Source organism: Rhipicephalus microplus, chromosome 6 (assembly GCF_043290135.1).
Source record: "Rhipicephalus microplus isolate Deutch F79 chromosome 6, USDA_Rmic, whole genome shotgun sequence".
Lineage (NCBI taxonomy): Eukaryota > Metazoa > Arthropoda > Arachnida > Ixodida > Ixodidae > Rhipicephalus > Rhipicephalus microplus.
This window is the reverse complement of record NC_134705.1, coordinates 194,038,258-194,061,187: the sequence shown is the minus strand read 5'-3', so window position 1 is coordinate 194,061,187 and position 22,930 is coordinate 194,038,258. Positions and strand designations below refer to the sequence as shown.

Sequence of the window (22,930 nt, the reverse complement as noted above, 5' to 3'; positions counted from 1 at the left end):
CTTGGCTTCGTAACTGAGCGGCAGTCTGAACTTTATTGTCGCTGACTGCCTGATTGTCACTGACTGGCGGTCACTGAATGAATGTTGCTGATCGACTGCTTGTGACAGACCTACTGACATTGACTATACATCTGATTCACTGCGATTGGGCTACTGCTTGGCTGTTAATGGATGATTGTTACACGATTGACTGCTTGTGACAGGCCGACTGAGTGCGGATATCCATCTGGCTGACTGCAATTTAGGGACTAATAGTGCCGTTCGGACTGCGACTTATTGTTATTTAAGCGGCCCTCTCAAGCGTTGCCCATAATTCAAAAAAAAAAAAAAAACTCACCTCCCGTTCCAAGAACCCGGAGAATGTCAAAGTGTGACATGTCCACTTTCCCTTGGCCAGCGAGGTTGACTGCAAATTGAAAGAAAAAAAAAGGAAAACAAACTTCGTTAGCCGAAGTCGCATGCCATCCAATTTGGCACTGATTGCAACTTGCGAGCAAGGAAAAGACACGGAAATGTTTCGAAATGCGGCGAAGTTGCGACGAGATGTGGCAGGTACGTGTACAATATTCCCGTCACGGCCGCGTGGCTTCCTTCAAGGACGCACGGGATGAAAACGCACGCACTCATATACATATACACGAGAAATGGGGTTTACGCTGAAATTCGGAGATAAAAACAATTTAAGTTCTCACGAGCTCACCTTCCACGACCCCTCGCATACCCCCCTACAAACACACACACACACACACACACACACACACACACACACACACACACACACACACACACACACACACACACACACACACACACACACAACTTTCTTCAACTGAGTTGAAGAAAGCGTCAAGACTATATAGACACGACTTGTACAACACGTGATGGCATTTAATGCTTGCCATTCAGAGATAGGAACTACTAGCGTTCTCACGAGCTTATCTTCCGCGACCTCGCTTTGGCTAACACTCGTTGCAGTTCGTTTGAGAAAAGACGTAGCATTTGGTCAGAAGGGCGCTTAATGCTACGCGTCGCTGTTATCGGCAAGCGCCAGCTGGTCGGGTGTAATCAGACGACCACTCTATGAGATTTTTGGATAGAGGCGCCCTTGAATGAAGAAAAGTACAAGGTCATTGGGAAGCCGTCCTTGAGATGGTGATAAGATAAACCGAGACCTCGAAATGCAAAACATTTGCGCGAACTGAGTCGCCGTCACAAGATTTGAAGCAATTATGCCTTATGGACAAAGCGACGAACACGACGAAAAGACCTGATTGAGACTAGATGATTGTATGGAAAAAGTTTCCCATGACAAGCAAAAAAAAATGGAGGCGAGTAGCTGCACTTAATGAGTTAGATGGCCGTAGACGTTAAGATTCCCGGCTGATTAGTCGTTATGAGTGCAAGGGAGAGCTTGAAAGAGTTAATTGGCAGCTTTTAGGAGTTAATCAGTTCGTTTTATCAGCACGGCGCAGTTGCGTAGATAATCACTGATGTCCTGTCTTCGAACGTATTGTACAGATACGATTGTTTTTATAGATAGATAGATAGATAGATAGATAGATAGATAGATAGATAGATAGATAGATAGATAGATAGATAGATAGATAGATAGATAGATAGATAGATAGATAGATAGATAGACAGACAGACAGACAGACAGACAGACAGACAGACAGACAGACAGATAGATAGATAGATAGATAGATAGATAGATAGATAGATAGATAGATAGATAGATAGATAGATAGATAGATAGATAGATAGATAGATAGATAGATAGATAGATAGATAGATAGATTTGTGGGGTTTAACGTCCCAAAACCACCATATGATTATGAGAGACGCCGTATAGTGGAGGGCTCCGGAAATTTCGACCACCTGGGGTTCATTAACGTGCACCCAAATCTGAGCACACGGGCCTACAACATTTCCACCTCCATCGGAAATGCAGCCGCCGTAGCCGGGATTCGATCCCGCGACCTGCGGGTTGGCAGCCGAGTCCACTAGACCACCGCGGCGGGGCTTGCTTTTACAGCACACGGAATCGCTAATACAAGAGGGTTAGAATAATCGAAGCGAAAACGGAGCGCGCATGGTCTATTACCAAACGGCATTTTTTTTTTTTTTCATTAGACGACAATGCGCAGAACCATGCAGACGACACAGTGGCTGGTCCATCATCGGAAAGCAACTTTGTGCAGACTACAGAGCGCAGAACAGGGCGGCACAACACGTATATACTCTGTCGGAGTGCACAACAGCCCAGATGACCCGCAACTGAAAGGAAAACCGGAATCGTGGACAAACCAGAACAGCTTGGATGGCGACTCGCGAGTTGGCGTAGAAACTCACGAGAACATTACACGAGACAGAACTTCAACTTGGCTCGAGCCGGCCGCTGACGATCATCGCAAAAACATTAACAAGCATACGTTAACAACGTGTAATGGAGCCCACGCATGTAAGAGGCACACTTTGGAGCTGGACGGCAACTCGCGACCAAGATCGGCCACATAATCAAGTGTTTGCGTTTATTTCTTTCTTGAGGAAAAGTCCCGCCTTTTTCAAATCTGATCCAGCTGGAGGTTTCTTTTTTATTATTATTATTCTGTGGCCGCTTTTTCGTTTCAGCTCATTCTTCCGCATACACCGCTGTATATGCTACGCTGTCCTTCATATAGAAGAACACGCATCCGTCGAATTACCTTGTAATACATAGCCGACAGAAGGCGGAAAGATATCTCACGTACGTATAAGGCCACGCGAGTCAACGTCTAAGGGCTCTTAATTCGACGCTCCATTCTAAGCCCAGCAATGACAGGCACCTAATTATCTCCATCTACCTATCCCTAATTACTCTTTCTTTTCGATGTATTGTAGAAGGTTCCGGGAAAATAACAGCACCTCGCGAGCGACAAGCCTCTGATGCAAACCAAGAGCGTAGCGATACTAACGGTGTCAACCTTCGCGATAACCCGATCTGCCGAAATACATTCGATTATCTAGATAGAATAGTAACAATAGCACTGACTGTTGTCTTACGTTTAGAAGCCACGATACGCCTTTAGGAAGGATACGGTGTACTAGTACACCATATAGTATCAATATTGTCTACTAGTACACCATAGTATGGTTATGGTCACTAGTACGTCAAAGTATATGGATAGTGTCTACTAGTACACCATAGTATGGACAATGTTCACTAATACACCATAGTATGGATATGGTCTGCTAATACACCATAGTATGGAACCCCATGGTGTTCTTCGATGCGTTTGAAATTTAACACGTTCCCGTTGAAATTTCGCGCGAATTAATTGGATTTCACCTCCATTGATGTGCCGCCACCGCGGCTGGGATTCCACCCCGCGACCTTCGAGTCATCAGTCGACTGCCATAGGCACTAGACCACCGTGGCGGGTCGAGTTTGTACAAAGAAAGCGATATAGAAGTTGCGGATACACAAGACAATGTCATCGTTGACATTGGCGCACTATATCTATGCAAGACTATACGTGGTTGGTAGTTAATGAATCGCTAAACGCAATCTTACGAATACACCCTTGTCCCCCCACAAATGTTATGTTTATAGGCAATTTTTTTTATTAGGTGAACTAAGGGAAATGAAATGCGAACGTCTATCTCAATCTTTCTTTATTCATTTCCCTCGTCACCGGTGGTCTAGGGGTTATGGTGTCAGACCATGCAGACGAGAAGGTCGCGGGATCGAATCCCGGCCGCATGGGGGCCGCATTCGACGTAGGCGAAAATGCTAGAGGTCCGTGTATTTAGATCCAGGATCCCGTTAAAGAACCCCGGGTGGTTGAGAGTTACGGGGAACTCCGCTACGGCGTCTCTGAATAATAGCGTGCGGAAATATATGAGCGCACAAGGTAGAAGGAAAAGCACTTGACAGGAAAGACGCTCACTTACAACTGAACTTTTATTAGAAAACATTCATCGCACGAGAACACAAAACGCGCAGGCGCAACCAACCATCACTTCAAGGTGCCACATGTCATATATTTCCACATTACGTTGTGCCAACTGGTTCAGCCATTCCACTTTATCGAATAATGTCGTGGTTACAGGACGTGAATAGAAATTCAACAACTAATATACTCCTACGATTCCATATGATATTTCGCGGAATCCACATAAAGTCAGTACTATCTCTATATATTTGCCATGTATGATTCTTACGGTAACATATGGAATCATCTGGAGTGGCATCCGGCAAGCATAGCTCGGCATGCTCACTCATGAGTACTCTCACTCACACTCATTCATACTCATTTGAACATGATGAGTGTGAGTATCAGTGAGTACTGATGAGTATGAGTAGGAGTAAGTAGAACGTGAGTGAAGTAAGAGTGAGTTTAGACGTGAATGAGTACTTTCAGAGTGAGTAGGAGCGGGTATGAACGTGAATGAGTATTCTGAGTGTGAATAGGAGTGAGTATGAACGTGAGTGACTACTCTGAGTGTGAGTATAAGTGAGTATGAATGTGAGTGAGTACTCCGAGCGTGAGTAGAATTGAGTATGAACGTGAGTGAGTATTGTGAGTGTGAGTAAGAACGAGTATGAACGTGAGTGAGTACTTTGAGTGTGAGTATGAGTGAGTATGAACGTGAGTGAGTACTCATGAGTGTGGGTAGACGTGAATTTGAACATGAGTGAGTACTCATCAGTGTGAGTATCCATGAGTATGAACGTGAGTGAGTATTCATCAGTGTGAGTAGGAATGAGTGAGTACTCGTGAGTGCGAGTAGGCGTGAGTATGAACGTGAGTGAGGGAGTGGGAGTAGACGTGAGTATGTACGTGAGTGAGGGTGAAGGCTGAAAAAAAAATTGTGGTGAGTGAGTAGGAGTGAGTAGTCTCTCAAAGTGCCGACCTACGCCGGCAAGTACCAAAAGGGATTCGAATCGGCGTCCTTCCTCGTCGAGCTTACAGCAGCAACGTGTCACCACACGGGAAAGTAAATTGGGTCACGTGCCCTCTTCGAGGACGTTACACGAGCAAGCGGTCGCGCGTGCGTCTTTACACCACCCCGCGGAGTGCAGTTTGCGGGCCGCTATAGCCGAGAGCGAAGGATGGCGGAAGTTACACACAGAGATCGCAACCAACCGTTTCCTTCAAAGAACAGCGCCTGCAATACAGAGTTGCCACGGTGACGAGGGAAGGAGAGGAATAGTAAAATACAGACGTCAGCATTCGCGGGAATATATCTTTTTTTTTCACTCTCGCTTTTTCTTTCACTTTTTTTTTCTGGCATGCGCACGCAAACTGAGACCGGAGCCACGCACACGACTACGCGGACCTCGATATCTGGCGAGATTTCGCGGGAAGACAGTGAGGCGGTAAATGTGTTAAATATATGCTTGGGGGGGGGGGGAGGAAACATTGAAGGTTGTCTGTGAGTTAGTGTGTGTGTGTGCGTACGAAACTTCTAGAATGCAAGGATCAGAATGCAATTCTGTTCAGAATTCCGCCGATTTCGTGCCGGCGTAGTAGCCTCAATATTTTAAGTTTGCTTACAAATATACCACTACAAATGCACATGCACATATATGTAACAAAGTGAATGATGGTTAGTTGGACCATAAATGAAGCGGCGAATGAAACGGCGCGACGAACACAATGACACCGAAGAAATGTTACTACAGGACGGATATAACAAACAGGTCGCCCGTTTCCACCCACCCCCCTCCCACCCCAAACACACGCGCACACACTTTCTTGCTATCGTACAGTTGACTTTGGGATATTCTCAGCTCTGATGGGGCCACGAGGGGCTACTGCACGCGCACGGAAACTCTCGGTGAGATCCAACGTTGACAAGGTGTTGACAAACCTTGGTTAATGGTAAGTGTTGACTAATACAGTACAACGCTCGGTATTCGCTGGTTGTGTAACGGCAGCGTTGTCGTCATAACGGCTGACAGGGAAGAGTTGGTGATTCGCGATACTGGAAACACGAGCGCTTATAACTACACGGGAATTTGTACCCTTGCAAATGTGTGCCTGTTAAGTGCTCGTATGCCAAACATCATTTCTTTTTTTTTAATCTTCGATTTAACCCCAATCCGGTAATAGAGTTGCCGACTTTTTTTTTTTTTTTTCGTCTCCGGGAAGACGTTCCTACGACGTAACGGACAGGACGACCAACATCGTTCGTGACCCCGTTACGGCTACGGTGCGTGTCAGGACATGCACTACCATCGCGCCCCGAAAGCAACCACTCTGCTGCAAGCAAGCGCGCCCCTTTCAGAGCCCAAAGAAGTCGTCAACCACCCTTTCTCTCGTTCTTCTCTCTCTCTCAGCCATCCCTTTCAATCGTCTTGGCCTCCATTGCCGCGCGCAGTACAGAAGGCGCCGAAGACGACCCGACTCCAAACAAGAGCGACGATAACGTCCAGCGCTGCAATAATTAAGCCGTAAAAGTTATCTTAACTGCTCTCTTAACGAGCACTGAAACCACGCCTCCGTCAGTATAACGGGCGATTCGATCTTGCGCCAGATGGCTCGTCGAAAGTTGGACTGCTTTCAAAATCGTTCCCAAACGAAGTCTCTTTATCTTTCATTCAGAGGCAATTTCACTAGTAAAGTGATGCCGACCTGCATTTCGTTGTCAGTGATAAGTTTGGCGAGTTGGTAAGGGTTCGTGATCGTGAAACGGCTCGAAGAAGACACGCAAAACACCCATTACGTGTGTTCGTGTCTTCTTCGTTGTCAGATATGTCAGATTTGTCAGATATGTGTGTCCCTTCTAGGCGCCGTTTCGTAAAAATGAACTCCTGCATTTAATTTAAAATTTTCGCTAACCAAGGCAACCACAAATTTAAAATCCTACCACCCACCAACACACCCACCCTACCCATCTACCCCCCCCCCCTCACACACACACACACACAGACACACACAAAGTAATCAAGCAATCGTCAACGCAGCGATAAACCTTAACAAAAGAATCGCCTAAGGTACCTAATCAACGTTCGTCAATCTTGCTAAGGTATAAGTATCTAGAAGAATCGGCGTAGTATAACGCTGAATAATGAGCAGTATAATCAGAAATTAACAACCAGAACAAAATCGAATACAATTTCTAGACATTTCCTTATCGCTTATCCAGAGTGTGTCACTCGCCAAGGTACAGCGTAGGTGAGTTATCACGCTGCTATCTTTAGGTCACGGTTTCGATTCCCTGTTGCGGCGTCCGCACCTTGATAGGGGTCGAAACGCTCTTAACACCCGTGTATACTTCGACTCACAATCAAGGTAAAAAACCCCAGACGATCGAAATTGATCCGTAGCCCCCCCACCCCCCCTCCCCATTACAGTGCCGTAACCAGAAATCTTTTTCGGGCGGAGGGAGTTGTTTTTTAACCATACATTGCGTGTGTTGGTGCGTTCGTATGTGCGCACGTGCAATGAGCACGCAAAAAAAAAAAAAAATCCGAGGCTTTGTAACCCCTCGCCTCATGTCATGTCAAGGTTTTGGCGCGTAGGAATATATAAATTATCATTAATCCAAAGTGGCCACGCTTTGCAGTAGATGACCCGCAGTGGTGACCTAGTGGCTAAGATACTCGGCTGCTGACCCGCAGGTCACGTGATCAAATCCCGGCTGTGGCGGCTGCATTTTCGAAGGAGGCGAAAATACTGTAGTCCTGTGTGCTCAGATTTGGCTGCACGTTAAACAACCCCAGGCGGCCGAAATTTCCGGAGCCTTTCCGCTACGGAGTCTCTCACAATCGTATGGTGGTTTTGGCACGTTTAACCCCGCATATCAATCACGCTTTGCATTAGCGTTTCGCCAACCCCTTTGAATTTTTTTCTTTGAAAAGTAGCGTGCGCATTTAAGAAAACCAAGGTCTGGATAAACCAATTATAAAAACTACTTCTCTTTCAGTCTCGATTGAAATAATCCAGTTCTCCTGACAAGTAATTTATGAATCCTCGCTCTAAACAAAAACTACGAATGTAACAGCACCAAATAAAAGAAAAACGACATCAGACGAGCTCGCAAAGACATCACGCGATCTGCGGTTCGGTCGTTACAGCCGCTTAAATTAGTTTCTTTCCGCCTTCGGGGATACTATTATAGCTCTTATTGATCGGGACATACGCTGTCTCTTACGCACACGATCCGTATACCCATGCATCGCCTTTCTTCACCTTTTTTGTTTTGTTTTTCTTTGGACGAAGTAAATTTGATGACGTAGCGCGTGCACGTTTATAGGAACTGCAAGGACATCGCCGCCTCGCTCGTTGTGCAGTAAACACAGCTTGATTTTTTTTTTCTTTCGATAACGTTTACGTAACGCTGTGAGTCCCAGTTCAGGTTCCCGATTAGTATTAGCCGCGGGTTTGTGTCAATAAAGGTGAACAGCGCAAGCTTCAGCACATTTATTGCGTAGAGCGAAATTGTCCGAAAGTATTGAGAAAGCAACTTAGACGTTCAACTAACAAAACAAGCATTATTATTATTATTATTATTATTATTATTATTATTATTATTATTATTATTATTATTATTATTATTAAGAGACATCGGACGGACGGAGGCGAAGTGGTGTCGATGCCTTCCAGAAATAACTAACTTTTTGCAGTAAGAGGTTTCCCAAATCGTGGTTTATACTGTCGCTTCTTTGGGCTCCCTGTAAGTATGACGTCATCTATCTATCTATCTATCATATCCATCCATCCATCCATCCATCCATCCATCCGTCCATTCGTTTACCCGTCCATTCGTCCACCCGTCCGTCCGTCCGTCCGTCTATCTATCTATCTATCTATCTATCTATCTATCTATCTATCTATCTATCTATCTATCTATCTATCTATCTATCTATCTATCTATCTATCTATCTATCTATCTATCTATCTATCTATCTATCTGTCTGTCTGTCTGTCTGTCTGTCTGTCTGTCTGTATCTATCTGTCTGTCTGTATCTATATGTATGTATGTATGTATGTATGTATGTATGTATGTATGTATGTACGTATGTATGTATGTACGTATGTATGTATGTATGTATGTATGTATGTATGTATGTATGTATGTATGTATGTATGTTGTATGTATGTATGCTGTCTGTCTGTATCTGTATGTATGTATGTATGTATGTATGTATGTATGTATGTATGTATGTATGTATGCATGTATGTATGTATGTATGTATGCAACCGACCAGTTATGCCAAACTACTTAACATCCCTTCATTTCGCCTCTTTCGTTTTGCTTCCTGCACACGGCCTGCCACAACTGCAGATCTCTGTACACACTTTCAATCACTTCTCGCGGGGCGCAACAATCGGCAGGTTAACGAAGTCTCAAAAGACTCAATACGCAAGTCAATCAAGCCTGCGACCACCCCGAAAGAGAACGCGCCCAAGTGTATACGGATTGGGGCAAACGAAACGACGACATAGAAAAATGTAGGGCGGCGCGGGCGTTAGATTAAAATGCGAAAGAGGAGGCGGTGAAAGGCTTAACACGAAGACAGCGTGATCGCTTAGGATTGTTAACTCTATGTTATTATTATTATTATTATTATTAGTATTATTATTATTATTATTATTATTATTATTATTATTATTATTATTATTATTATTATTATTTATTTATTTATTTACACCGAAATCGAAACACGATATGGCGTCCTGTTTCAAAATTGACGTTACACGGTGGAAATATGCCACTCGGACAACCATCTTGGCGACAGAAGAAGCAAGAATGAAAGCGGACGAACAGAGACGAACGATTGCAGGCGACAAAGAAAGATGGCGCCAGCATTCACCCTCCTTCCCAATCCTCTATACCGGACGCCTTCCTTGGCGGCGAGTATACAGAGGATGCTCGCCGCAGACGGTGTTGCTATAGCAGACGACGCAACTGCTGTTGTTACTCTAACCGTTACCTAAGGAGCAGCCGCTCCGCACCACTCTTACCGGTTTCTTTTTTCTTTCGTTACTTCAGTTCTTCCTTTTCTAGATTTTGTTAGCACTTCCTTTTGTCTACAAGGCACCAGGAAGAGAGACGATGATGCAGTCGGGTCCGCACAGGGGTCCTTCCAAAAATAACGCCCTCCAACTTTCTTTCTTAGCCCTCTGTGTTACCACTAGCACACATCTATACAGAGGAGGGCAGACGATCTGCTTCTTCTATACATCTAGAGTGTCCCACTCGTCCTCATACGCTCTCGCCATCTCTCCAATCAATCTCGCCTTCTTCGCGTTCCGGTCTTGGTTCGTTTAATCCTCTTCGTAGATTGCATCGCGTCACGCTAACAACCGACCCGCGTCGCTAAGTTCTTTTTATGAGTCTATCGCGCAATAGTAGAAACGGGTCGAGGCTTCGAAACGCTGTCTCGATCACCAGCCCGTTTGAAAGACAGACGGACGATTCGCGGGATGGGCCACCGCGAACTGGTTGCAGCCGGCGCTGACCTGCTTTGGTGACAGAATGTCGGGCATCCCCTGTCAGCGCTCTGTCGCGTGGAAAATAGCTGCTCCAAACGTGCTGACGATTCCACCACACTTCCCCACCCAAACACCACATGCCTTTTCATGTATTCGCCAGAATACACCCGTTCATACTAAGGAAAGGGAACAAAGAGCAAGTGGAATGAAGGTGACGCGACCCCCACGCCATAAATAGGCAGTTTCAGAATAAGGTACGCAAATATAGCGTTCGTTGCGAGCGCACGCCCTTTCCGTCACTTAACGCGAGTAGCTAAGAGAATAGCGTATAAGACGCATGCGCAGTGGTGACAAACGCCAACGCAATGCTTTGAGCACCGTGTTATTAAACTCCCTTAACGAATACATGTACCATTTCAAAATGTGGTGCTCTGTACGCGACTAAACCGCGTTTGTAAGCTATATAAGAATCCCAAGATTAGATAGATAGATAGATAGATAGATAGATAGATAGATAGATAGATAGATAGATAGATAGATAGATAGATAGATAGATAGATAGATAGATAGATAGATAGATAGATAGATAGATAGATAGATAGATAGATAGATAGATAGATAGATAGATAGACAGACAGACAGACAGACAGACAGACAGACAGACAGACAGACAGACAGACAGACAGACAGACAGACAGATAGATAGATAGATAGATAGATAGATAGATAGATAGATAGATAGATAGATAGATAGACAGACAGACAGACAGACAGACAGACAGACAGACAGACAGAGACAGACAGACAGACAGATAGATAGATAGATAGATAGATAGATAGATAGATAGATAGATAGATAGATAGATAGATAGATAGATAGATAGATAGATAGAACTTACGAAGACACGAACGGAAGGGCATACAAAACTCACGGCGGAACGAGCTCCTGCATAAATACTACGCATAAAATGACAGAAAAAGAAAGAAGTACATATATGACAGAAGAGAAAGGCGGAAGCAACGTCTCGACTTTAAGTAGAACACGCGAAAAAAGCGGCGTTCAAGAAAGACAGCTGACAAGCGTTTTGCGGCGCCGCGCGCATTCCATCGCTGCGTTTCAGACATGGCGGAAGTGGTAAAGTGCCAGCGCAAAAAAAAAAAAAAAAAAAAAAAGGAGTCCCGCGGGATCTCGACTGAGCGAACGGGATAGTGCGAGAGTCGAGCGAAGCGGCCGATCACGTTCCGCTACCGCTGCGTCAGGATATGTCAGACCGTGGCTACGACATCACGTGTGGCAAACTATATATATAAGACCGTGCAATACTTGAAGTACGCTCGTTAAACGTCCTTTGCGAATGTAAACTGCGACCGGCGGCGCATGCGTAGTCGGTTTAGAACAGTAACGTTGGGCTAAACTATAGTATTCTGTTAGTTAAACATCTGCCTCTTTTGGCATACAACGCGAAATACAATTCAACTGGCAGAACAGTGTGCCGATCACGGTGATATAACATTTCCTTGTTTAGCTGTTACTTCATCTATTGCGGTCCGTTGCTTTGTTCTTACGCATAACTGATCCCGTCCTGCCTAATACATGCCTAAACTTACATTCTTTGTCGTTTATTACGCATGTATAACAACTAAGGTTCTATAAATCTTTGCATACTTTCCAGTTTTTTATCAGTGTTCTAAAACCTATCTTACCCATATCAACCAATGATCCAGTTAAAACTTTTGCTACTTTTGTATCGCAGTGCCTAAGGAAGATGGACTCCTCCTCTACGGATTTTACGTAATCATCCTGACACTGTTGCAGCGGACAGATGACCCCCCCTTCTTGCTAACAGTTGCCCCGGCTTGCAACGGATCGAGCGATCCCCTAGCGTATATTGGAAAAAGGTATTAGAATGGAAATACGAAGAATTGGAGGTGCGTTACATAGCCTATAAACTCCGGCCACCCCTTTATTGCATTTCGTGGTTCCTCTTGAGATATACGTCACGCACGACTGAGTACGTATGCGGCGCAACTGTAGATAGCTTTTACACTAACGTTAGCTTTTATGGTGTCAATCTGTTCGCTCTCAACGTAGCGCGACTAACGATTCCACCCCTTCCTAAATATGGGTAAATAATCGTTTTTTTTTTTCCCTTTGTGGCTTCCATTTTCCAAACCGGCTAACGATATTCATACATATGCAGAAAAGCCGGATTTGGACTTGACCCCCTCTACTATTTATTATCAGAGTGACTGCATATGGATTATTCTATCTGTCCTATACCGTAACTTCTAGAACACCGTAACAGCAACCTTTTGTGGCACTATAGAGTTACTGTATATGCTACCTCTAGATACCTAAAGGTAGCATGCACAGTAACTATGTAACAAATGCATACACCGCTCTCCCTATTTTCGACGAACTTCATTTCATCGGTAGAGACACTTATGTCACGTACGCAACCTGTATAGATACACTCATATCGATTCTATTGTTTTCTTTCTCTTCTCTCTCAATTTCGATATGCTTACCACATCTAAGTTATACACGACATGTTCTTTCGTTGTTCTATACTTCATATTCTCGTCTGTTAAATATGTGTGTATTAATGTATGTGTGAATAGATGTGTATGTATATATGCATGTGTGCGTATATGCATTCTATCTGCTATTTCTCATTTTATTAATGTGTATTTCTGTAATTATATGTCTGTAAATGACCCCAATACTAGTTTTCGGCTAAGGGGTCATACAGAGTTTGCAAACAAAATGTACTTACTTCATGTGAATAAAACTTCCAACTTCAAACTTCAAACTTGCAGTTTCTCTAAAAAGATGGCGCCACTTGTGTCGACACTCTTGGATACGTCACCGGTATTCAGCGCACACGGCGTTCGCCGGAAAACTTCGTAGGGGCCAAAGGCGAATTACCCAGGTGTTCCACGTTAATGAATTGTGTCTTAGATGATGATTCTCAAACTGAGACTTAAAATAAGTGTTTCTTAGATTTAGGTCATAGTTTGAGTTTACGTTATGCTATATGGGTGCACAAACACAGCCGAAATACAGGAACAACGTGACGACACAGAGCACCGTTACGACCAAAGGGTACAGCTTTTAATTGAAAAAAAGATCACTGACATAGTACCAAAAGAAAGGAGAAAATAACAATAGGGGTGACATTTTATTTATACACGCTACAGCCCACATCTGCGTCATCCGTTGTTCCTACGGGCATCACCTCAATTCATCACTCTTATACCGTAACATGACGTATGCTGCAATGCGACGCATAAAGAAACTGAACACACACACACACACTGATAAGAGAGATGATAGCAGAGGACAGGGCGGATGCAGCTTAGGCACAATGAAACGACAGTGGAAAGGGTGATAGTGTCATTGTGCTAAATGCAATGCACGCAAGCGCACAGAAACGTGGTGCATGGAGGGTTCCACCGTTACGCATTCAACTATGGCGTTACGCGCAGCAGCGGCCGTTGTCGCGGTGCTTTCAAGCGTGCACTCATCGCTAGCGGTACCGCCGTGGTAGGACCGCATTCAAAGTGCGCCCGTGCTATATTTATGTACGCCGAGAAAGAAAGAGAGGGAGGAAGGGCGGGTAGGTATAGAGAGGCGGCGATGTCCGCTTGTACCAAGAGTGCTGCGAGGGGCCAGCGAGTCGTATGTAGAGCGTGGAAGGTTAGCGCGAAGTCGCCGCTGCCAGCGATATAGGGCCTACTTACGGGTGTGTACTGCACTCGCGACTTGAAAAACAGGACAAATTAGGGCTAAGGAAAGCGCGTACTATCGTGCGCACAGTCTTCAGTTATGGTCATATACACCATTTCACAGAAAGGAAGAAAAAAAAAAAAACACCGCCATGATGGGCTGTGCGCGGGAGTACAAAGTCTAAGGGCGCAGCGTTGTCAGTGCATTTTCGAGGGGACGCGCCAATTTGCACAGCCCAAGGAGGGCTATGGCGGCGCCCAGGGAGGCGTTTATGAAAAAGGTGAATAGCCGCAGTTTCAACTCAAACGCGTAAATCGGATCTTTAAAGGCCAGATTAGTTATCTCGATCAGTTGCGCTTATCGGTCGCTGGGGTAAAAAAAATAACAGGAAAGAAAGAAAAAGAAAAAAGTTGACACCGCGTTCGAATCCGTGAACTCTGTACAGGCGGGTGTGGATGAGAGATCGTGACTGCATCGGAGTAAGGGCAGCTCGAACAATAAGACCGAGAACTGTGAACACAAAAACTAGCCTCTCTTGTGCCCTAGTGGTGTTCGACTGCTCACCCGAAGGTGACGGGATCGAATCCCGGGCTCATTTTCAACGGAGACGAAAATTCCTGAGGCCCGTCCGTGTACACGCATTTAGGCGCACGTCTAAGGAACCGCAAGTGGCCGAAATCCCTCTTATTCACTGCGACGTCCCCTCATAATCGTACCGTGAATATGAGACGTTGAACACGAACAATTATTTTATTAATACCACAGGAACTGAAGATATTCTTTGCGTCACCACTTCTGTAGGGAATACGGCGGGTAGTAACAGGAGCCCACGTGTCGAGCAGGAACCGAAAAGGAAAAAAAATCCAGCGTGCTTCGACCTTCGCCTGCTGTCAGGGCCACGCGTCAAAAGGTGTATTTAGTGCGAGAGAGAGAAAGAGAGTGGAAGAGAAAAAGGTAGAACAAGAGAGAGAGAGAGAGAGGTGTGGAACAAACAGTATGGTAGAAAAAAAATAGAGAGAGGTGAATGCCGAACGACAGGCACAGAATGTATGTCTACAGGACAGCTGTGGTTGAGTGCGGCAGAGCGCGCGTGCATGCGATTCCACTCGCCGCTGCAACGCAGGTGGCAGTGCGTGCGCAAAGTGTGTTCGCATCTGGTCGCACGGCACTCCGTTTAAAATCCTCGTTGCCCGCACGCTGAACGCGATAGCGGCGATACCGTGTCATTCGCACGCAATTTTGTAGGCTTCCACGCAGCACACCGATTGATTGATTGATTGATATGGAGGGTTTAACGCCATAAAACCACTATATGATTATGAGAGACGCCGTAGTGGAGGGCTCCGGAAATTTAGACCACCTGGGGTTCTTTAACGTGCACCCAAATCTGAGCACACAGGCCTACAACATTTCCGCCTCCATCGGAAATGCAGCCGCCGCAGCCGGGATTCGAACCCGCGACCTGCGGGTCAGCAGCCGAGTACCTTAGCCACTAGACCACCGCGGCGGGGCAGCAGACCGAAGAGGCTAGAACATTTTTGCGAATGCACACGAATGGGGGAGCTTGAGAGAGTTGGTATGCGCCAATCTTGGCTGATACAGCGCACACGAGACGACGATGGAAGAATTAGGAAAACACAGAGAATATCTTTCGCGAACCTTTGTGTGTCGTTTTCTCCAAGTTTTGAAAGGCGCGGGAGGATGTACCGCAGTGGGTTTCGCGACAGGGACCGTTGTCACACGCATGCCAAGGTTTCTGAAAGTGGTGCACCCCAGAGCTGACGGCTCATCATTGCATTTTGTGGCTGCGCTGTTAATAATGACTGTTGGGCTTTAAAGTCCCGAAAATCACGATATGATTATGAGAGACACCGTGGCGAAGGGCTCCGGCAATTCCTTACACCTGGGGTTCTTTAACATGCAAGCGCACGGGCCTCAAGCCGGGATTCGATCTGGCGACCTGTGGGTCAAAAGTGGAGCCACATTGTCAGCTTAGTTGTACTGCTATTCCCTTGTATTTGAGCAAGTATGTGATCAGCTTTAAATGAAACGAAAAATAAATGAAAAAAAAAGAAAGCTTTGTGGTAAAGTACTCCCGTTCGATTGCGATTTTTTTTTTCCTGATTGTGCGCGATGGCGCTTTTGGACACCGGCGGTGGCGGACACAACCAAAATCACAATTACACAACCAAAATCGGCTGTTCTTGTCATCTCTCTCTTGTAATGTCGTAACGGCTATGGAACGCATGAGCACCATACTCGGCTAATGATTTGCGAGGTTTAACGTCCCAAAACCACCATACGATTATGAGAGACGCCGTAGTGGAGGGCTCCGGAAATTTAGACCACCTGGGGTTCTTTAACGTGCACCCAAATCTGAGCACACGGGCCTACAACATTTCCGCCTCCATCGGATATGCAGCCGCCGCAGCCGGGATTCGATCCCGCGACCTGCGGGTCAGCAGTCGAGTACCTTAACCACTAGACCACCGTGGCGGGGCCACTATACTCGGCTACAACTTTTCTCGGCACTGAAGGCAAAGCTACGGAGGCGGAGCTTCTGCACGTCTAGCACTACGCGAAGTAGTCCGTTAAGACGCGTGTCTCGTAACGCCGTGGAAAGAGACGGCGGCGCACCATCAGCATTTCATCTAGACGCAGACGCCGATTAGCGTTTCAGGTGCACGTAAAAAAGTGCCGCCATATCCACGAAGTGAATGATGATGAGTGGGCGAAGCTCTGGAGGAAAACCTGGTAAACCATGAATCTTCCGTACATTTTGCCCATTCGATTTTATTACAATGCTCCCCCCTAGCGTACGTCGCTGCACTAAATCGAACGATTGCCTTCCACCAATGACACCTGCCATATGTGACATCTTTCCTATTTTATAACATCTCGCATCTTTCATCATCAACTACAAGTGCCGCCGTCTAGTTTATAACATCTTGCATCTTTTCATCATCAAATACAAGTACCGCCATCTAGTGAACACTGCAAGAACTAAACGAGAGGTGGCTACATACAAGGGACGCTACCGCCATCTAGTGAACACTACAAGAACTAAACGAGAGGTGGCTACATACAGGGGACGCACAGCCCACGCCCTAAGGAGCTTCGCCCCTAAAAAGCGGGACATTTTCACTCATTTAAGAACGCGAACTCACAACAGATAAATTAAAAGAAATAGGAATATCTTACAAATGTGAGCTGCGTCCTGTCTCAAATAGCTACACGTAGAAAGTGGAGGAGAAACATCTACATTTCACGTCGAAGATACGGGCGCTACTTTGGAACTACTTTCACCGGCAGTAGGCTGCACGTGATTTGGCTGCGTAGCTTTTTCTTCAGTGCCAAGAAAAGTTGCCGCCGAGTGTATAGGAAGGAGCGATAAACAGTTTCTTCCAAGGCGGCCGTGTAGCGTGCAGCGGGGCACGTGCAGGCCTCCAGCTGCCTCCACTTGGGCAGCAGCCAGCTAACGTTGCAGCTGTCGGGGCAACGACGCCGCCAGAGCCTGCAACAACTGGCGCGCTCCGCAAAGTGCAAATGTCGGCAGGTGCATTGCACTGACCGCACCGACGCGAGCAGCCGCAGAACGCGTGTTATTGCGGCATTGTACTTGCATGCCCACTGCTGCTGTAAAGCGTCTTCTAGCTGACTCGCCGGTTAGTACGTCTGTTTTTTTTTTTTTTTTGCACGAATTACTTGCAGCGCATGTGGAGATGCAGAAAAGAAAAAAAAAGACAAAGCAGCTTGAAACAACCAAAGCAAGGCAGAAGAAAAGAGCAGCACATTCGTTCTAAACACTAAAATGAGTGTAAATAAATATATAATAGCGTAAGTTAAGCGTGCAGACAGGTGGAATAGTTGGAAATTCATGATAAAGATTGATTGATTGATTGATTGATTGATTGATTGATATGTGAGGTTCAACGTCCCAAAACCACCATATGATTATGAGATACGCCGTAGTGGAAGGCTCCGGAAGTTTCGACCACCTGGGGTTCTTTAACGTGCACCCAAATCTGAGCACACGGGCCTACAACATTTCCGCCTCCATTGGAAATGCAGCCGCCGTAACCGGGATTTGAACCCGCGACCTGCGGGTCAGCAGCCGAGTACCTTAGCTACTAGACCACCGCGGCGGGGCCATGATAAAGAAAGTCACTCTATAATTTCGTTATCAGAAATGAGCAATCTGACAAGACTATACATAGTTTTTTTTTCGTTTAAGATACAGACAAGACAACATTTCGTGCTAGCAGTGGTTATCGTCTGATTCACATTGTTGTGTAGTGTTCTGCTCACAAATCTACCACAAAAAAAAACTATGAAAAACTGACGGTATGAGAAGCCAAAAACCGGCATTAAACCCCGACGCGCGAGACCTACAGCTCGGAGGAGTCTTGCCTTTTAAACCGCCCCGGGAGGCAGCTATATATACTATAAAGGAGATCTGCCAAACACACTTTTCTCACTGACGCACCTCCGATGACGTACCAATAGTTCCAAGGGCAGCCGCGGAACGAGCGCAAACAGCCTCGAGAAGGCAGAAAACAATAAAGTTTCTTTCCTAGAGCCAATAACATATGAAACAGGGTAGCAAGAAAAAATAAAGGGGGGGGGGAGCTCTCCTCACCCCCTAAACACACTCGCCAGGTCTTTCTTTCTAAGTGGTTATATGAAAAGAAAAAGAAGAGAAATTTGGCGTCCCGTAACTGTCTTTCCTTACGAGGACACCTCCAGGTCTTTCCGCAATCGGCAATAAGACAGTGCGCGTAAGGAAAAGGAGAATTCTAGTGCCCTCGCAGCAACGGTAAAAAAGAGCATCGGTCCTTGGACGAAGGACACGAGACCGCAGACGGAAGAAGCTCTCGCTGATCGGCCGGCGTCCACGTGTTCGTCGCGTGCTACCGTTTAATGAAATGTCACGGATGCTCAAAAAAACGCGAAAGGAGCGAGTGGAAAAGCTACGTAGAATGGAACGGCACGCGCGCACGAGGACGTGGTGCGCGCAAACGAGTTTATAAAAGCGTTTTACAGCGCACAATTTAGGCTACCATATGCGACCTGTAAACGAGTCCATCGGGATGTCCGCGGGATGTCTAACAGACGACCTGTTTCAGAGGTATTCCGACTGTGCAATGATAATTCATTCTGTATACAATGGCAGCGATAAATTCCCTTTATTGGTGGTGCGGGGTACATCCACCACAAGTGAGCTCATTCGACAGGCGGGAAAATTGTGCGTTTGCATTGTTTTCTCTTGGGGGAGGTGAATATCTGGACGTGAAGGAGGGGGTCGTGGCACTCCTGCCAATATTATGACATCCTGCCCCTCTAGAGTGTCGTCTTTCATTCTTTCATACCAGTTTCCAAGTACAGACGTCCCATAGACGTCTCCATACCAGTTTCCAAGTACAGACGTCCCATAGACGTCCTCTGGTTAGCCTCCCAGACCCCCTTTACCCCTCTTTGTCACTCTCTCTCCCTCCGGCCCCGGTCAACCTCCGCACCTTTCTTTCGTTCTCGTTTTTTTTTTCTCCGTCTATTTCTTTTAACAAGATCGACGACTTGCATAGGCAAGGAAGACAGGTGCGATGATGCACATAACATCGGGAATGTGTATCGCGCCTCGACCGCGCTCCACCTGCACATTCACACCCGCGAAAAAAAAAAAAAAGAACCGATTCAACCCGTCCGCGTCGTTCTCACCCGCGTGCATCGTGGAAGCGCAGAGCACCCTGACAACGCGCCGACGATTCCAGCTGCCCACCGAGGAAGCCCCACCGAAGGATCGTGCCGCTGTATAGAGTCGTTAAAAAAAGTAATGAAATAATGGAGAAGATGCAGCGCAACAAACATCGCAGACATCTTCGTCGCTTTCACGATGCGCGGGGTCGACGCCGCCATGCAGGGAGGAGGGATGGGCGGCGGCGGCGTCCGCCAGCTGCTCCCTTTGTTCGGCACATACTCAACCATCAACCACCACGTCCCTCTTCCCCCCCGCCCTCCCCCAGAGTCGAGTCGATGAGAGTGGTGCCTCGGAAAGCCGGGTCACATCACATCCACGGCGGCCGGTCGAGGCGACGACCGACCGACCTACCCGTCCGAGGACGCCGCAGAGTGAACGTGAAGCGATTTTTTTTCTCCACCCGCTCTGACCCCGCTACACTCTCTACTACCCCCCTCATCTCTCGCTTTTTTTTTTTTATCTCGAACCGGCATCTCAAACAACGATTATCCGCGCCACTCTCCTTTTTTTCTTTTTCATTTGTTTCGTCGTCTTCGGTCGTTCCACAGCTGGCGGTGGATGTGCGAAGAAGCGTTCCTGCTCCCTACTCTGAGCTACCGGTTGGTAATTAAAAGCGGTCCCAGTCCTCTCATTTATTGACCTCATTTCTTAGTCAATAACACTTCTGTTGGACCTAGTGGGTACATAGCATTCAAGGTGAAAACTCCAATGCAAATCACGACGAACCACAAGGAACATAATTTCTATTCTGTGTGGTCTGTCTTGGTTTGCACTGAAGTCTTCAGCTTACATCGTTACTTTGTCCCTGCAAATCGTTGTCAGATCATGCACCAAATTAACCGATAACGTCTCTTTGTTTTAAAAAATTCTAACGGCAGACGGACTACTTTGACCGCCGAGCCAAAATAGCCTTTTTCATCATTTGTCTTTATATAACTGGCCTACCATGCAGCGCGAATGTTGTATGCTAGCGTTATAACGTTGTTTAATGCTAGTAGCATTCGAGAGGATGCGGTTTTTAGTTCATTTAGAAACTGTCGAAATCATCGTCCCGGCACCGCTTCACAGGAACGTCCGTTAGGTCAAGCCACCGGCGAAACGTCCAGTGACGGAACGAGACGGAATGTGTACAGGACATTCCTGCCTTGTCTGACACTCCGTCTTGCAGTAAGTGTCGCCGCTATTGGACATTTTGTCTAGTTTAACATCTCGTTCTGTTGTCCACATCCCAAGCCCGAAAACATGCAGGGTGTGTATGTGTGTGTGTCTGTCTTGTCTTGGGGGGGGGGAGATAAGGGGGAGCGTAGACAAGAATAGAGGGCTACCGTGTTCAGAAAAAAAGCACGAGACCAATCTCGAGGACGCCAGCTCCGAACACTAAAAACGTCTGCCCAGAGAAGACCCAGACGAAGGCAGCCGGCACCACTGGTACTGGAGAGTGAGAAAGCGGAAGAATAGAAAGACGGGAGAAAACAAGCGGGTAAAGGGGAGAGAGAGAGAGAGAGCAAATGCTGACGAACCGACGCCGCCTCCCTCTTCCCAGCAACCGCAACCAAGCAACCCTGGCCAATACACATAACGGGAGGGAAGATAAACTGCCTCAGCATGCCACGGGCACGCGCAGTTTTTTTGACGGCACCCGGCTGCTCGGCCTGATCGGTCTCACGTGCGTGCTCGACGTCGCGTCGCCTTCCCCTTTCAAAACTACACCCCCCTCTCTCTCTTTCCTTTTGATCCTCCTCTGCGATCTCAAGCCAGTGGGGTCTCGCACGCGAGCAGGAGGACAGCCGGCTTCCCTTTCTTTTTCGTTTCCCTTCCCCCTGGAGCGGCGGTGGTCGGCGCGTCGACATCGCCGCCTGCCGCCGTGAACCGAACCAGGAAGAGAAGACGTTTCGGCTCACGGAGAGCAAAGCATAGCAACGTTGTGGAAGAAGCGGGGCCGGCTGGCAGAGCGAACGGCGAAACGGCGGCAGGGCCACGCGAGGAGAGGGAGTGGAAAAGGTTTTTGCGTGCCGGGTTGTTTCTCTGTCGGTAGGGTGCTCCCCCCTCCTAGGAATGGTGAAGTCGAAATAGCGGATGGAAAGAGGAAGACGGCCTGAGGAAAGCGAGCTGCCAGGCGCGGACTCGGCGGACTGAGCAACGCAACGGCTTCGCGAAAGGAGAACCAACGACCTACACTCGTTGAGCGACGCGCATAGCTTGACCTGGCTTCTTCGTCTTCATCGCTTAGCGGCGGACCAACGGTCCCTTCGTTCTTGAGAAGCCTTCCTTTCTTTTGCCTCTACCCGTAAGAGCCCGTCGCAAGTGCGGACACTTTCCCAAAATCGCTTCGCATACCGCTAAACTACTACTGACTACTACTGACCAAAATGCGGATTTGAATCATACTTTAGGGCTTGCCTCAGAGTAACACGGCAAAACAGAAAACACATTAACGGGTAACAGACGGAGACAGCACTGCTCAGCTCAGACCGAGAAGTGAAACTACAAGTCCTCTGACAAGCCAAGAATGATGCCAGAGGAAGACTTACGACTGCCACCTAGGAGGTCGGGAGCCAATCCTTCCCAATCTGGCCGTTTTCGATAAAATCTGTTTCCTCCTATCATTTTTTTCACTTGCAAGCGAGCTTTCTTAGTGATCAGGTTTTGTGTCGCATACTTCAAGGTGCCACAGTCACCAACACCTCTCCCTCCGCCTTTCTGTAACACACTTTGAAACCTGTCCTCACTGCAACTGTTGTGCCAGCATCACAGTCGACTTCAACCACATCTTCCCAAACTGCTCGAACAAACCCGAGTCACCACCGGAAGCGCCAGGCCACTACAAGCGATGGGTGGCTGCTCGGCGCAGCTCGACAGTGGAGCTACAGCTGCGAACAATGAGGGGCTGCCGAAGCACAGACGCGAGTCTACGCCCACAGTTACCTTCACTTTTTAGCTTCTCAAACTAGACGGTTTCAAGGTCACAAGCCTTGTACCCCAAGAAACGTCCGGTCACCTCATTTACCAGCTGCTAAC

At 46.9% G+C, this 22,930-nt stretch overlaps 1 protein-coding gene across 2 annotated transcripts in view; it reads right to left on the bottom strand.

Moving 5' to 3' along the window:
* Window positions 1-22,930, bottom strand: part of LOC119166805 (ribosomal protein S6 kinase alpha-5-like) — a 252,691-nt gene that overhangs the window by 41,955 nt on the left and 187,806 nt on the right. For both annotated transcript variants that reach the window (XM_075867431.1, XM_037418167.2), the window contains exon 2: window positions 338-406. In XM_075867431.1, the coding sequence (XP_075723546.1) occupies window positions 338-406 (69 nt within the window). The remainder of the gene's footprint in view (window positions 1-337; window positions 407-22,930) is intronic.